This window comes from Polyodon spathula, chromosome 13 (genome assembly GCF_017654505.1).
Source record: "Polyodon spathula isolate WHYD16114869_AA chromosome 13, ASM1765450v1, whole genome shotgun sequence".
Lineage (NCBI taxonomy): Eukaryota > Metazoa > Chordata > Actinopteri > Acipenseriformes > Polyodontidae > Polyodon > Polyodon spathula.
Genome location: NC_054546.1, coordinates 3754240 through 3770326, shown reverse-complemented (window position 1 = coordinate 3770326; position 16087 = coordinate 3754240). Strand labels below are relative to the sequence as shown.

General features: G+C 37.8%; 1 protein-coding gene across 1 annotated transcript in view; it reads left to right on the top strand.

The window, feature by feature from the left end:
• Positions 1 to 16087, top strand: part of LOC121326021 (adhesion G protein-coupled receptor A3-like) — a 97073-nt gene that overhangs the window by 76106 nt on the left and 4880 nt on the right. The window contains exons 15-18 of the mRNA XM_041269160.1: positions 6125 to 6252; positions 7328 to 7451; positions 9570 to 9715; positions 15605 to 15700. Of these exons, the coding sequence (XP_041125094.1) occupies positions 6125 to 6252; positions 7328 to 7451; positions 9570 to 9715; positions 15605 to 15700 (494 nt within the window). The remainder of the gene's footprint in view (positions 1 to 6124; positions 6253 to 7327; positions 7452 to 9569; positions 9716 to 15604; positions 15701 to 16087) is intronic.

Genomic DNA, 16087 nt, shown 5'->3' with positions numbered 1-16087 from the left:
GCTGATAATTATTGCTTTGTGTATGTCCTACACAGTCGTCAGTAGCTAGTTGTCTTCTTTTTTTTTTTTTTTTTTAGCTTTGTGTATGTCCTACACAGTCGTCAGTAGCTAGTTGTCTTCTTTTTTTTTTTTTTTTTTTTTTTTTTTTTTTTAGCTGAAATTGACGCAGAAAGATAAATTTTCCTGTTGTCACCCACAGCAACCTGCTGATGCTGCTCTCAAAATAACTATTTTACTTAGGAAGACAAAGACATTCGAAATACTTAATGTTTTGAGTAGTGTCATTTAATAGGATACATATTTTGTTTTGATAATGAATGTTTCTCTCATTAATTTACTTGACACAGACACAGAGGTTTCCTATTAAATGTAATTTGACTTAATATGTATTAAACATCTATTCCTGATGAATTCTACAGTTACATTAAACCCTTGAACAATGTTCATTTATCAGGACTTTAAAATTGTGGTTTTAAGAAGGGAAAAGGGAGGCATTAATGATCTCTGTAAGGGACAAGGAGACATTTAATTGCAGTTTATTATAGAACAGGGATGTGTGATTTTTAAATGAATTTGTTGCTTTTAAACCGAGTAAGTTACTGAAGTTTGAATCACTTTGCCTAACAAAGGAGTTTTCCATTCTGTTTTTATTAATCCCTCTGCCCTGGTGATTTTTAATTACAGTTTTTTTTTTAATTTCACTCAGGACTAGAACTTTGCCTTGCCGTTTGTATTTAACAAAACTTTTGCATGTACTGATATTATATCCAAAGTCTTGAAATCCTATGCTATTTATTCACACTCTGCTTTGAGAAATTTTTTGTATTAATGGAAGGGCTTTGTCTGCCAAAGACAAGAGAAATAAGCAGTGAAGTACACTGCCCCCATGCTAGGGATGTGCATGACAAATATTTTGACTATCGATAATTCCACAGCTGTTGAGGTCGACTAATCGAATAGTCGCCCCCCTTCCTCTCACCGCCTCCCATTCAGACTGAGACGTACATTAAATGCGAAATAATGCAATGTGACAATTATTGCAATTGCAATAAATTCTGAACTTTATTTTAAAATACTTAGCTAACACAACAACTTTAACAACTTTGTTAAATAAACATTAGGCTATGTAAAAAACAACTTCCTATTAGGAGACATACAGAAATGCCATAATAACAGCAGGAATAACATAAGCATACCTGTCAACTCTCACGAGTCTCGTGTGAGACTGCCTTAACATTAGCGTCCTTGTGTCAGTAATGTTTTCCGGTCATAACAGCGAAATACAAAATGCATTAGACTACCTAGCTAGCTAATTTATACAGTTCACTTACTAAACGATTTACTTTTCCCACGTTTTCAAACCACACTCTATATAGACTACAGGTCTACTTTAAATCAAATCGGAAACATACCTGTGCGTTCGAGTTCCAGTGAATAAAAAAAATAAACAGCCTATATAGGCAATAGCTTGCTATGTATGTACCTAGCTTAATAACATTAATAAATAAATGAATGAACAAAAATACCTGAGTGGCATTAACGCACTAGCTTTCCATGGAAGCAAAAAAAATAAAAAATCCTAACAAAAACTTTAGGAATAATTAGGCTGTCAATGTCCATTGTTATTATCATGTTCCCATATTCTTGTTTACAAAAATCAGCATGCCCACATGGTCCGGGAGAAGACGAGTGCGCAGTCTGTTGACTATCAGGCCCGCAGCCGAGAAAACTCTCTCAGCTGGTACAGAGGTTGCTGGGATGCACAGGTAGGCTTTCGCAAGCCGTGAAGACATTTCCTGTACCTGCTTTCATTCACCTTCCACCATGCCAGAGGGTCTTCATAGGGAGGAATGCACTCATCTTGTGTGTACTTTTCCAGTTCCGTTTGCAGAGAGGTTGTGGCGTCTCTGTAGTACTCATCTCCGAATAAGTAGCCACAGCAGAATCCTTGTCAGAGCGTTGTTGCTTTGCGCGTGGTCCACTTGCCTCTGATTTACCTGGTTCCTTTTCTGCGATATTGGTGTTCTCCTGGAGACTTGAAAGTAATTCCCCAACTTTATCTTTGACTGCATTCCTGACTGCATCCTCTGTAAACTTCAGGTGTTTGTGTCCGGGGTCTAAAAATGAAGCGATGAGCCCCACCTTCTGCGCTGTTTCTGTGTCCTCGGGTGCCAGACGGCGCTTAAGTGACTCGGACACGGTTGTTTTAAACTGTGAGACTTTTGTGGACTCTTCTGTGGTAGAAATCAGATGCTTAGACAGCAGAGTCGACGTGACAGGGTACATCATAGAGAGTGATACCTCCGACTCACCGCACAAAGCAGTTGAAGTGCATTTCAAAGAGCGTAACACCGGCAGTAGCTCCTCAATAACGTCCCAACTGTCGTCAGCCAGGTCAAGTGTGCGGGCATCTAAAAGGATTGTTTACACCCTGTCAGACAGGACTGCGACAACTCCCCATCTCTGTTCCTGTAAGCGCTCAAACATGGCATAGATTGAATTCCATCGGGTCCGGCAATACTGCACCAGTTGGTGCTTAGGCAGAGTTTTCTGTTTTTGCTTCAACTTCAGAGCCTGAGTAGCTATTGCACTGTGATGAAAATGCGACACAAGACAGCTGGCCGCATCGACTACATTATGTATGACACCAAGTTTAAAACCATTGTTGATGGCAAGCTGCAGAGTGTGTGCAAAGCACAAATTCGAGTCCCATTCAACAAACTCTGTTGATGTTGCTGGCATTGTCGTGAACACAGGCAGTGATTTTTCCCCCGTAATCCCCAATGGTCTACAGTGGTGTTCAGCACATTTGTGAGATTCTCTGCTGTATGCCTGTCTGGCATGGCGCAAGTCTATGGAACTACGCTTTTCATTTCCCAATCCTCTATTAAATGACAAGTTATCGTGACGTTTGACTCTGTAGTTAGTGCAGTCCACGCATCTGTAGTAATCGCCACCTTCTCAGCCTTTGACAAGTTTCTGCGGACAGAAGCTGTTGAATCCGCATGCATATTTTCGAGTCGAATGGTAATTGTTTTTCATGCAGGGATTGTGTATTCAGGTTCCACAAATTTCATCAACTCCCGAAATCCCTCACCTTCAACAAAACTTATGGGAAGCATGTCCTTTGCCACCATATTAGCAATAAGGGCTGATGTTTTGACACGTACGTTGTCACACTGATGAGGCCTCACCGCAAAGGATGCAATGGCGGTTTGTTGCGGTCCTCTTTCCTTTTCTGTCATTGCTAGCATCGCATTGGCTTTTAGGTGGGTTAACATACCAGTTGTAGATTTGTGGTAGTTTAATTGCACTGCACATATTTTACACTTAACAGTATTTTCATTTACTTTGTCAAAGTATTTGCATGCAGAACTTTTCTGTGAGGAAGCCATCGTTAGCCGAGGTACGTTCTAGTTTAGCCAATCACAGACAAGAAATAACAAATCCCACCCTCCAGTCAATCTTCATTACCGCTACATATAGAGCCAATCAGCAGTACAGGCTTTAACCCTTTGCGGACGTAAAGCCAGGTTAGTCGTTTTTTCACTGGCCGAATGAAATCGAAAAAAGGGCGTTTCTCATAGCCCCATGCATTGCAGAGATAACACAGACATAACAATATAGGTAGCTGCTTCTGCATCCAGGGCTCAAAGAATATCACAGACATTTGCAGAGCTTTTTGAGATGTTATAATAATAAAATAATGACTTGGATCACATTATCGAGGAGTTTGGTGATAAAACGAGTGATCAGGAAAGGATTTATCAGTATGCACGTCTAACAAGGGGTGGGGCTTGGCTGTAGATACAGTACTGAGTGTTTTTCTGCGATTCAATTACTTTTGAACCTGTTTGACTCTGAAAAAAAAACATTTTAAACAGCGCATGTAAAATAAACAGTGCATTTGAAAATAAATTGGACCTGACATGTATAAATGGACCGCAAAAAGTTCAAATAAAATCAATATATACTTTTTTTTTTATATACTTTCGAATGTTGGATTCACTTGTCGATAGGTGCCATCGTTATCGAATAGTCGAATGTTCGACTATTCGGTCTCACCCCTACCACATACTGCATGTTAAATATAAAATACCTTGACAGACAGTGTCAAGGATAGAATGTCCTTTTCATTTAAAGGCTTATCACGGTTGTTCTTGGGAGCTTAGAATCTTTAATGCCTTTTTAAAGCATGTAGGAGCATGCATTTTACATCTAATTAAAATAGTTCTGTCATTAAGGCACACATATCTGTAATGAACTATTCCAGCACTGAAGATCTGTAAAATAAAATGAACTAGTCAGCAGAACTGTAAACTCAGCATGTGTGCCTTTGTATATAAGCCATTTTTATTTTACTTTTTCTCTATAAGACACTGAAAGTGAAAGACGCAATCAGTGTAAGACACAGTTTAATTAGTTATCTATTTGCATTGTTACTTTGTGCTGAAATTGCATTCACATAGAGTAAGTTCAGGGGGTGAGGAAAAGTGTGCTGCAGCTTTAAAGGAAGCCCACCATCAGTGCATAGGTGGGTATATAGATTGAAGTCTGTTTAATAAGGACATTCATGGTTTGCCTTATAGTGTCTTTTTGGCCTCAAAGATATGAATTTATCCTTCTGTAGCACTTGAGTGGACTGATACCTTGCACTCTGTCGTATACTTTGGATTATATTTTTGCAGTGAAAGATGTGTAATTGGCGTCTCCCCTCTACAAGCAAGGGCAAGTACATTCGCACAGTAGGACGCTGACCCACTGGGTGCATCCCTGGGACATTTGAGTGTGTATTATAGTCTTTAAAGTCCACAAGGATAATCTCTGAATTTAGACATAGATGGGTTTACCCTAGGCACTAATTACCAAGTAGGTCAAGCAAAGCGCAAGTGAATGTCTGGACTCTGTGAAAGCTATTTAAAATAGCATTTTCCATTTCACGGGTCATGAGCTGAGGCTATAAGGGTAGAGTAGCAAGCAAAGAGAGCCCGGACTTAGGATAGAGAAGCGGGCTGCTAGCCTGGACTTAGGAGCAGGCTGATATGGGCTGGACTTGGAAATTAGGATAGAAAAGAGATCCCCAAGCTGCTAGCCCCATGGATCTGAAAACACATGAGATCTCTGGCTCGGCAGAGGCGCCTCTCGGGGAAAGGAAATCAGCTCTGGTGCTGTTGGGACCTGAAATGAAATGATAGTAAAGGGTTCCCTGACTGATCTGGTGCTGCCCTTGCATGAGGTGAGGCACAGGCCTCTGAAGCCGGGATCAGAGGAGCATCCCGCAGAAAACCTGTAAAGAAACAGAGGAGATGGGTTAGTCGGGGACTGGAGCACTGAGAACATAAAGCGGGCCACGTCTCGAAAAGTTGGAGATAGAGCAGAGCCTCACGTGATGAGGTGAGATAAGCGCACAAGCTGCGAAAGGATAGAGTGTGGCCAAGGGTCCCCCTCTGACTCACGTGGTGAGAACCTCCCTTTAACGAAGATGGGGGTTACATAGCTTGACCTAAGGTCGGGGAAAGTGAGACTCACTTACCCCTCAGAGGAGACTGATGCAAAGGAACATGCGAAAAAGAGGGGAGGAGGAGAAAAAACACTAGACAGGGAAGGTGTGTGTGACTGGGGTTTAAACAGGAAATTAGTAATGATAGATGGCAATGAAGGGCCCCAGCTCCCACCCCCCGAATCTCACAACATACTTACATTCATTATCTTTGAATGTTTCTTCCGATATCTGTAAAGATGATGCATTTGCAGCATTTAAATATATTTTAACCATTAACTATGAGTGCTAATGATGCATTTGAATTCCTTATACATTTTAATCTGTCTACAGTTAGTCTTAGAAATTAAAGTGTTGTACTGCTGTGGTGCATGAAATGATATGGAGATACGGAATATGAATCCAGATTCTTTATACAAAATGAAGTCTGCAGTTAATTTTCTTCTTAACCAGTTGTCTTCATGAGCTTCTAAAATTCCCTAGGAGAGAGCTGTCTATCTTTCAATAGAGGACTGAGTTCTACTGTTAAGCATTGAGGTGAAAGCAGGTGTAGAATATGAGCACTGGGTTATGTATGTGAATATCTGGATACTAACCATGCTGTGTGTTCTTGTTGTTCAACAGGATTTAAAGACAGTGCTGTCCTTCCCACCGTACCCAGGGGAATTCCTCCACCCTGTTGTGTATGCATGCACGGCCGTCATGTTACTTTGCCTGTTCGCTTCTATTATAACCTACATCGTGCACCACAGGTAACTTCATAATCTTATATAATTCATTTATAGACTGTGAACATCTGGAATGTTCAGTGCTTCCCTACACCATGTCGCTGATGGATGCCTCTTCTTCCTGTGTTTTGTGTGATCTTGTGATGTTGCTTGAGCAAAATGTGTTTGTTACCTTGGTTACCAGGTCTCTTGTCACTTCTCGTCATTGTACAGCAGCTCCCTCTATAAATGGAGAGCAGCCCTTATTACTCATGCATAGGAATACCAAGGATGTCAAGAATATTCCTGTTTTCTCAAAGTAGTAATAATCCTCATTCCTGTTAAACCCTGTTAAAAGCTTCAGTTTTGACCAGAGTCCATGGTCCAGCCTTGGGGTGCTGACAGGAGTTGGTCCAGTAATACCAGTGCAGGATGTTCTGTTGCCTTGGCGTTCCTGTAGCTGGTTTACACAGGCACTGGTCCTAGTCTTCATGGAAACCTAAAACACATATTGAAGCAGGTGCAAAAGCAAATGTTCTCAGAGGAATTAAATAATACAACTTGCAAGACAAACCGATATAAATAATAATTTAGGGTATAGGGTATGATAATATTTTAGAGCTTTGAAATGTTAGCCTAGTGTTAAACTTTGATAATTTTGCCAAAACGTTTAATCGATGTCAAAAATATTCTGGTCCAATATAGGTGTTTTTTTTTTGTTTTGTTTGACTAACACAATAGTTAATATAACATTAATTATTAAGACAAAGAGGTGCAATCCGCAATTTCATAATTAAATATTGGATATGCAATTCTAAATGCGTTAAGAACAACGTAATATTAAAATGCAAGAAGCAAGTGCATATTTTCATACATGGTAATATATGCGCTGATAAAACTATTATTAAAAAAGCAAGAATCAAAAGAATGTAGACTTCGTGAAAGACCTGCTACAACTGAAAGCATGTGTTCGTTATTCGAACATTAATCGATCAAGGCCCGCAAAATACAACACAAGCCATGGCACTCATCAGGCAATCCAATTTCTCATCTCTATTAAGACAAAAAGGTAATACTGGATGTCATTTTTATTTTTTGTATTTTCTGTCCCTTTTGGTAGCACAATCCGCATCAGTAGAAAGGGCTGGCACATGCTTCTCAACTTCTGTTTCCACACTGCCCTTACGTTTGCCGTGTTTGCTGGAGGCATCAACCGTATAAAATACCCCATCATCTGCCAAGCAGTAAGTATACAAGTCATGGAAGCGATTGATTATTGCTGTACAGCATGCATTAGGATATGCATCCATTGAAATGCTATTCATTACTGTTGTGTACATTTTAGTATAGTACTTAATTAATTTCTGTAGGGATGCCAGGCAGAGTGGAAAGTTGTAATTTTATGGTGTGTGTGACAAATAATAATTTTTAATAATTTTTCAGCCTACTAAATATTTTATCACCATTAGTATTTCTACGTATTTAACGGTGTAATGCCTGCTATTCAACTTGTGTATCCTGGAAGGCTTTGCTCAGATGTATTTGTTATTTTAATTAGCATTTGTTTCATATCGTCAGGGTCTTTGGTTTGAATGACTTTGGTCAACAGTTAGTTTCAACTGACAATGCTGCTATTCAAAGCAATACATCACATGCACAGAGAAAGGTGGTAGTTTATTGCAACTAATTAAACTACACTGATTGTGAAATATGAGCATCTGTGCCCTGGGGTTTCTCCTGTTCAATTAAAAAAAAGAGAGAAAAGCTGTATTGTTCCCATGTAATTGTTGTTTAACAAACAAAGCAGTACATCTAAATGTGACATTCTTTGTTTCTGACTCCCAGGGTCTTATTCAAATGTATTTTAACTTGGTTAATGTCAATAATGGATAATTAAATTAGATATATATAATATATAATATATCTTTATATATAAATATATCTATATATATATATATATATTATATTAACGGTATAATTTTTGCCATGCAACATTAACATGAATACCCTAAAATAGTATTGTCATAACAGTACGTAAATGCATATAAACAAGTTCATGTAAGATTAAACATTGGTAACGTTTAACCAGTTGTTGTCCAAACGTTATTTTTGTTTTTTTTTAATTGAATTTGTTATCATGTAATTCATTCAATTAAACAGTGTAAACAAGCGCGACTGACGTTTGAGATAACTGTTTTGTATTCAGCTGCTGAGTGATTTTTTTTTTTTTTTTTTTTTTTTATTATTTAGATTTTTTTTTAAACTGGATCTCATTTTAAAGTGAATGCATTCATTCAAATCAGACAACAGAATAAGCAGGCAAATTGCACTGTTCCAAATTACGCCTGAGCTTATCTGAGGAGGCAGTTCTGTCAACCAAGCTGTTTAATTTATGCTTAAGTTACATTCTTTTACATAAATGGTGTTGTTAAAATACAGAATACTTTTTCATGGCCGAAAAACCCACAGCGATTCCTCATTCTTGGAAAAACTACAGTACTGCAGTACTCTGTCTATATCTGTTATTAAACTTCACAAACAATGTTCTTGCATAGCAGATGGATGTGTTGATCAGAATAATAATCTTAGAATGATTTAGTTACTACTTGCATCATGCCTGTAAGCAAAAAATCACGTGCCTTCTAACCTCTAATACTTGAGAACACAAATACTTTTGCCGTTTAAACTCATAGATAAGACCCAATTAATCTTAGTTAAACACATTCAACAGCCTTAATTAAAGCTAGGCAGTGCACTGGATGCATTTAACTTTGTGGTTACTCTGTGGCAGCTGCACATGGCATTAATCACCTGCCTCCAGCTGTCTTGTTCCTTATAGTTTACATTGACACAATTGAACAACGAGTTGGATAAATCATTATAACAGCAATCCTCAAGCCTGTTTTCTGTGGTTTTCGTTATTTGTTTGCTCTCCAATTAATCTCTAATGTTTCACTTGTTCTAGCAAAATGTCAAGATGTTGCTGGAAAAGATTCATTTGGCATGATCAGTGAAAGACTAGAAGGTGTGATCAGGATATGTGACTAATGTAATCGAATCAGTTTAGCTGATGCAAGCTGGTAATTGTTTAAGCAAAAATGCAAACCAATAAAAGAGAATGCAGTATATTTGGGGAGATCCATCAACGTACCTAGGATTATACTTTACTGTAAAAATAGAATTGAAATGTCAATATTTACCGGATCTGATTGATATCACCACTTCAATGTCATACAATAATACTACTCATTGAAATGGTTATTAGATGCTATGATGTTAACAATTCAATAATAAACAAGATTTCTAATAGGGCACCCAGAGATCCACATTCTGAACATGTGATTTGCTCTGTTTTGATATAGGTTGGCATAGTCTTGCATTATTCAACCCTTTCTACTGTGCTTTGGCTTGGAGTTACAGCAAGGAATATTCATAAACAAGTAACAAAGAAACCCCCACAGCTGCCGGATGGAGACCAGCCTCCTCAACCCAAGCAGTCAATGCTAAGGTAATGAGATGTATTGTTGTGTTAGTCATGCTGTGTGCTGAGGGCCTCATGGTCAGATGAGGCAAGGTACCCGGGGTATATTTTCAAAGTGTTTACTCCAGTCTTTAATTTACTCTACATGAAGAATGTGATAATACTCCGTAACCGAGAAACAAACAAATATAGTGCTTAAAAGACTGTTGTTTGTTGTTGGTTTGTTTTGTAAAATCCACCATTAAAAAAAAAAAAACACACAAAAAAAAAAATGAAGTAACTTAAAACTGGAGTAAATTCTTTGAAAGATATAACCAACAGTTTTTTTGTTTGTTTTTTGTAGGGATGTCAATGCCTGATTTGCACTCGGTAGCATTTTCCATGCCCTTTGTTAACAAGTATACTTCTGTCTCATTTGTCCCTTGAATTTGATGCAATTTTGACCATGGAACGATGCCAAATGTACCAAACTGGTACTGGCCTACCCCTCCAGGGGTTCCACACTAAGAATGGGCATTTCCAAAATCTAGAAAAATATAGCATGATTACGCTATGATGACATACATTCTTTTGAAAAAAATCATTGTAAAACCAAGCCAATGATGCAGTATAACAGCATTTCTTATTTTTACCATGTTGATTCATTTTGCAGCAAAACCAGAATACCTTAATAGTTTCTGTGCAACCAGGAGGCACTGGAATTATTCAGATACTTGTTACTATTTTAAATAGTTTTCTAGGATGTAACCTTTTTACATTGTTAAATTGAACGACTACAAGCTTACTTTGCCATATGACTTACTTTTTGAATAATATAATGGATAACTGTGGTATAAAATGCTTAACCGCAATATGAAACAAATGTTTGTTTGTTTTCTACTCTCTGTTTGTATATTTAGCTGCTGTGGGGAATTAACAAGGCAGTGGTTTCTACCTGTTGCAAGTGCATTGGTATTTCTGCTTTGGAACTAGGTTTGGATGAGGCGCTCTGCTTACTGTATTCTTTAGACGTTATTGTCTATTTTATTTCTCCAGCATATGTGTATGCAATGTGTAAAATGCTGCTTGTCACAGTGTGCAACAAAGGCAAACATTTTTTGTCAGAAAGGTTGATTATCAGTCAAACAAATAATTTGTTATAAGTATTACCATATGGGATGTTCCGAAGACATTAAACCTACTGCAATAACACCTATTCAAGATGTCTTTCGGTAGTGGTATGATAACTAAACCTCTTCAATTTCAGGTTCATGGAACAGTCCTCTTTATTAAACAGAATTACACTGAAGCAAAAAAAACACAGCACTGAATGTGACACTTTTCTTAAGGGCAGGAAGGCATCACATGTTATAAGGTCATGCCCCGACAACTGTTTTCGCCAAACACACAGGCAAACTATTATTTTTCAGAAAGCAGCACGCAGTCCTTTCAAGATTTCTGAAGAGAGAGAGACTGCACAAAAAGGACATTAGTACAGCCATAGAAATATTGCAGTCCCTGCAGTGGTCAAATAAAGTAAATGCATTCCGGGTCAGAGACTTTCGAATTGAAAAGAACAAGGATCTCGGGCTGGGACTGACAGCTGCAATTAACCTTGCGTAGCATATTACTGGATATACTGTCAAGTAGTTTTCTTAACCTAACAGTTTTTTTCTTTTTTTACTGCAGATTACATTACAGAAATTACTAATTACAGTAATTGCAGCATGTTTCATATACAGTTGCTTGAAAAAGCAAGCAGCTCTGGAAAAAATTAAGAGACCACTGCAAAATTATCAGTTTCTCTGGTTTTACTATTTATAGGTATGTGTTTGGGTAAAATGAACATTTTTGTTTTATTCTATAAACTACTGACAACATTTCTCCCAAATTCCAAATAAAAATATTGTCATTTAGAGCATTTATTTGCAGAAAATGACAACTGGTCAAAATAACAAAAAAGATGCAGTGTTGTCAGACCTCGAATAATGCAAAGAAAATAAGTTCATATTCATTTTTAAAACACAATACTAATGTTTTAACTTAGGAAGAGTTCAGAAATCAATATTTGGTGGAATAACCCTGATTTTCAAGCACAGCTTTCATGCGTCTTGGCATGCTCTCCACCAGTCTTTCACATTGATGTTGGGTGACTCTATGCCACTCCTGGCGCAAAAATTCAAGCAGCTCAGCATTGTTTGATGGCTTGTGACCATCCATCTTCCTCTTGATCACATTCCAGAGGTTTTCAATGGGGTTTTTGGGGCGCCCTTGGGGGACGTTCAGGTCTGGAGATTGGGCTGGCCATGACAGGGTCTTGATCTGGTGGTCCTCCATCCACACCTTGATTGACCTGGCTGTGTGGCATGGAGCATTGTCTTGCTGGAAAAAACAATCCTCAGAGTTGGGGAACATTGTCAGAGGAGAAGGAAGCAAGTTTTCTTCCAGGACAACCTTGTACTTGGCTTGATTCATGCCAAAGCTGCCCGATTCCAGCCTTGCTGAAGCACCCCCAGATCATCACCAGTCCTCCACCACATTTCACAGTGGGTGCGACAGTGTGGCTTGTAGGCCTCTCCAAGTCTCCGTCTAACCATTAGACGACCAGATGTTGGGCAAAGCTGAAAATTGGACTCATCTGGGGGTGCTTCAGCAAGGCTGAAATCGGGCAGATTTGTCTTTGTGAAGGACGCATGAATCAAGCCAAGTACAAGGTTGTCCTGGAAGAAAACTTGCTTCCTTCTGCTCTGACAATGTTTCTCAACTCTGAGGATTGGTTTTTCCAGCAAGACAATGCTCCATGCCACACAGCCAGGTCAATCAAGGTGTGGATGGAGGACCACCAGATCAAGACCCTGTCATGGCCAGCCCAATCTCCAGACCTGAACCCCATTGAAAACCTCTGGAATGTGATCAAGAGGAAGATGGATGGTCACAAGCCATCAAACAAAGCTGAGCTGCTTGAATTTTTGCACCAGGAGTGGCATAGAGTCACCCAACATCAATGTGAAAGACTGGTGGAGAGCATGCCAAGACGCATGAAAGCTGTGCTTGAAAATCAGGGTTATTCCACCACTTATTTTCTTTGCATTATTCGAGGTCTGACAACACTGCATCTTTTTTGTTATTTTGACCAGTTGTCATTTTCTGCAAATAAATGCTCTAAATGACAATATTTTTATTTGGAATTTGGGAGAAATGTTGTCAGTAGTTTATAGAATAAAACAAAAATGTTCATTTTACCCAAACACATACCTATAAATAGTAAAACCAGAGAAACTGATAATTTTGCAGTGGTCTCTTAATTTTTTCCAGAGCTGTAGATTACATACTTCATCCCTGCAAGTCAGAAAACATCCTGTTTTAAAGGTTTGGGCGGTGACAACTTAGTTTTAGATAATTTGTTGCTGCATTCTGTACATGAACTAAGTTCAGATTGCAGTGTAAAGTTTTTCTGCTATCAAACTACTTCTGCAGATACACATTCTCAAATACAGTACTGTCTAAAACTGAGCCACTTTACACCTTACTTCTACTCTGCTGAAGTCTATTCCATTGGGCCAACATTGTATTGGGATTCTGACCAAATGTGCTCCTGCTGATTTTCAGCTGTAAAGAAGTGATGCATTGCATGAATATGCTGTAATATTCAGGTACAGCTGCCATACTACTAATTCTCCAATTGTAAACTCAACCCCTCTGCTTCAATAAGAGACAAAGTTCACTTAGGGTACAAGGAACAAGATTTCATTACCCCCTGTGCAATTCCACGATATCTTATTTGCATTTTCTGTGCGTGTGCATTGTGTTTAAATGAAATGTAGAAAACATGATGCTGGCAAAAGAGAGATTTGCAGTGCAGTTGTTATGGATTCTTATATATACACACACACACACATATATATATATATAATTTTTTTTTTTTATTTCCCCCAATTAAAAAAAAGTATAAAATGGTAGATGCACCAACACCACCAACACTTTAGGCCTGGCAAAAGTCTGTTTATGTCCCTTTTATGAATGTTTTTTAAATAGTTTGCAGAGAAATGTTATTTCCATATTCTAACTGTAGTAATGTTTGGTTGTGGTAATATGGCTGAGTATAAACAGTCCCTAAAAGACTATGATCAAGATCCAAGCTATGTTTCCATTCAGACATATTTCAGGCATCTTCAAAAACAAGCAGGTGTCTGAATTTGTTTTCCTGATGAGAACTGAAAGGTTAATGGCCTTTCTCTCCTCACAAGCACATCTTGGTGGTAACTGGCTTTCTGAATGTAGAGTGCGGTGCTCTATGATGCAGTTAGGCTTGATTCAACAGGGCCTGCAATTTTGCACTGATTAAACCACATGCCTATAATAGAAGCAAATCACTTAAGGACAGTTTGTCACTTGTTTGTTTTATTTCTCATATCTAGTAATGAGCACTGTAATGGATAGGACATTGCAAACCCGCTCGTTGTAGCTTATTGGAACTGAAAAACTCAAAAGGCAAATGTTTACTTATTATCAGCAATTCTTTGCCGACAACAGTTAAAAAAAGGCATGAAAAGCAATCACAATTTATCAGGCATGTGCAGAAACAGCAGCACATTTGGTTTTGTTTTAATGAAATGATAAGAGACAGATAGTTATTCATTTGTACAATCATAACTGTTTCATTTTATTGCAAAATGATTTCATCGACCAGTAATTATTTATTTTCATATTATAACATGCATTTTTCAGCAAATTTTACTAAATTCTGTCAAAGAATATTACCATAAGAAACAACACACTGAATGTACATTGTACAGTAACAGTCTTCCGTTTACTGTAATAAGCTGGAAGGTCAACAGCATCCAGTCATTCAAAAAGGGCTCTGAACCAGTTCAGTGGATGTTAAAGAAAATTCAAATGTAGTTGCAGCAGTGGAGGCATATTGTTTAAAGTCTTGGGTATTTATGAAAATACTTAATCTGCCCGACATTTAAAACTTTTAAGTACAAACATTTGAATATGACAATCAACTTTCTCTATTCTGACCAGAATTAATTTAGTCTTTGTTGAAGTGCTGTGTTCTACAGTAGATGCGATATAATAGGGTTCAAAATTAAAATGTCTAAAGTTTGCTGATTGGATAAGAGAAAATATGTATTTAATTCTATACGGTATTGACAATGTTGACCCAATTAACTTTTTTGACCTGAAAAAAGAAACAAGGACCAGGGGTCACAAATGGAGAATAGATAAAGGGGCAAAATTGGAGGCACTTTTTTACACAGAGAATTGTGAGAGTCTGGAACCAACTCCCTAGTAATGCTGTTGAAGCTGACACCCTGGGATCCTTCAAGAAGCTCCTTGATAAGATTCTGAGATCAATAAGCTACTAACAACCAAATGAACAAGATGGGCCAAATGGCCTCCTCTCATTTGTAATCTTTCTTATGTTCTTGTGTGTGTGTGTGTGTTTAGCTCTTAAACTTATTGTTGAATCTCTGTTGTTTGACTGTGTTCTGTGTGCATTTGTATTAAACGAAGGGCATGAACTGAACATTTCCGTACATGTTATACAATAAAAACCAAGGCTTTTGAAAACCATTTCTTACCTCATTTTTCAAACTTGCATTTTCTACACTTTACTTTCACTCTGATGAAGCCATCCAGTATGACTACACTCACTTCCTGTGTTACATGTAATAAGACCCAAAGTGACACAATGTACAGAAGGGTTCCTATGCAATGTGCAACATGGACCACGGACAGTAAGTTCAGGTGGGGTCTTATTCCTATAAGCTGTTTTAAAGTGAGAGGAAAACAACAACATATACAAAAATACAATATGATTTAGTGAAAATGTTGAGAGGTAAGAAATTACCATTAAGGGTTTGAAGACACATAACTTTGTTTTGTATTAACAGTGATATATATTTGTTTTTTTTTTTTTTTTGTTCACAGGTTTTATTTAGTTAGTGGGGGCATCCCTTTTCTTATATGTGGGATCACAGCAGCTATCAACATCAACAATTATGGGAGTGGAGAGGATGCCTTATAGTAAGTACATGTTATATGTTGTATCTGCAATAATAAAACATTAAAATAAAACTACATTTTACAAATTATTATAACAAATATAATGGAAGCAGTATGTGTGAAACAACTGTTTGACAGGATCTGGGTGATCATTCTAAATACAATACAGATTAGCATTCCCACAGGCTCTGTTCAATCTTGTTTAATAAACATAACACATTTAACTTTGGCTTTCAAGCAAGTTATAGCTTTGATCAATGTTAACAAATAGCAGAATACAATATTCATAGAGCAACATGATGTCAAATCATGATCCAATGTTTTTAATCATTTATATGATTTTCTTTAAGGTTCCATCCCATATTTAGTGAGCAGTGTATTAAGAGCTTGTATTGTTTATCAGTCCTT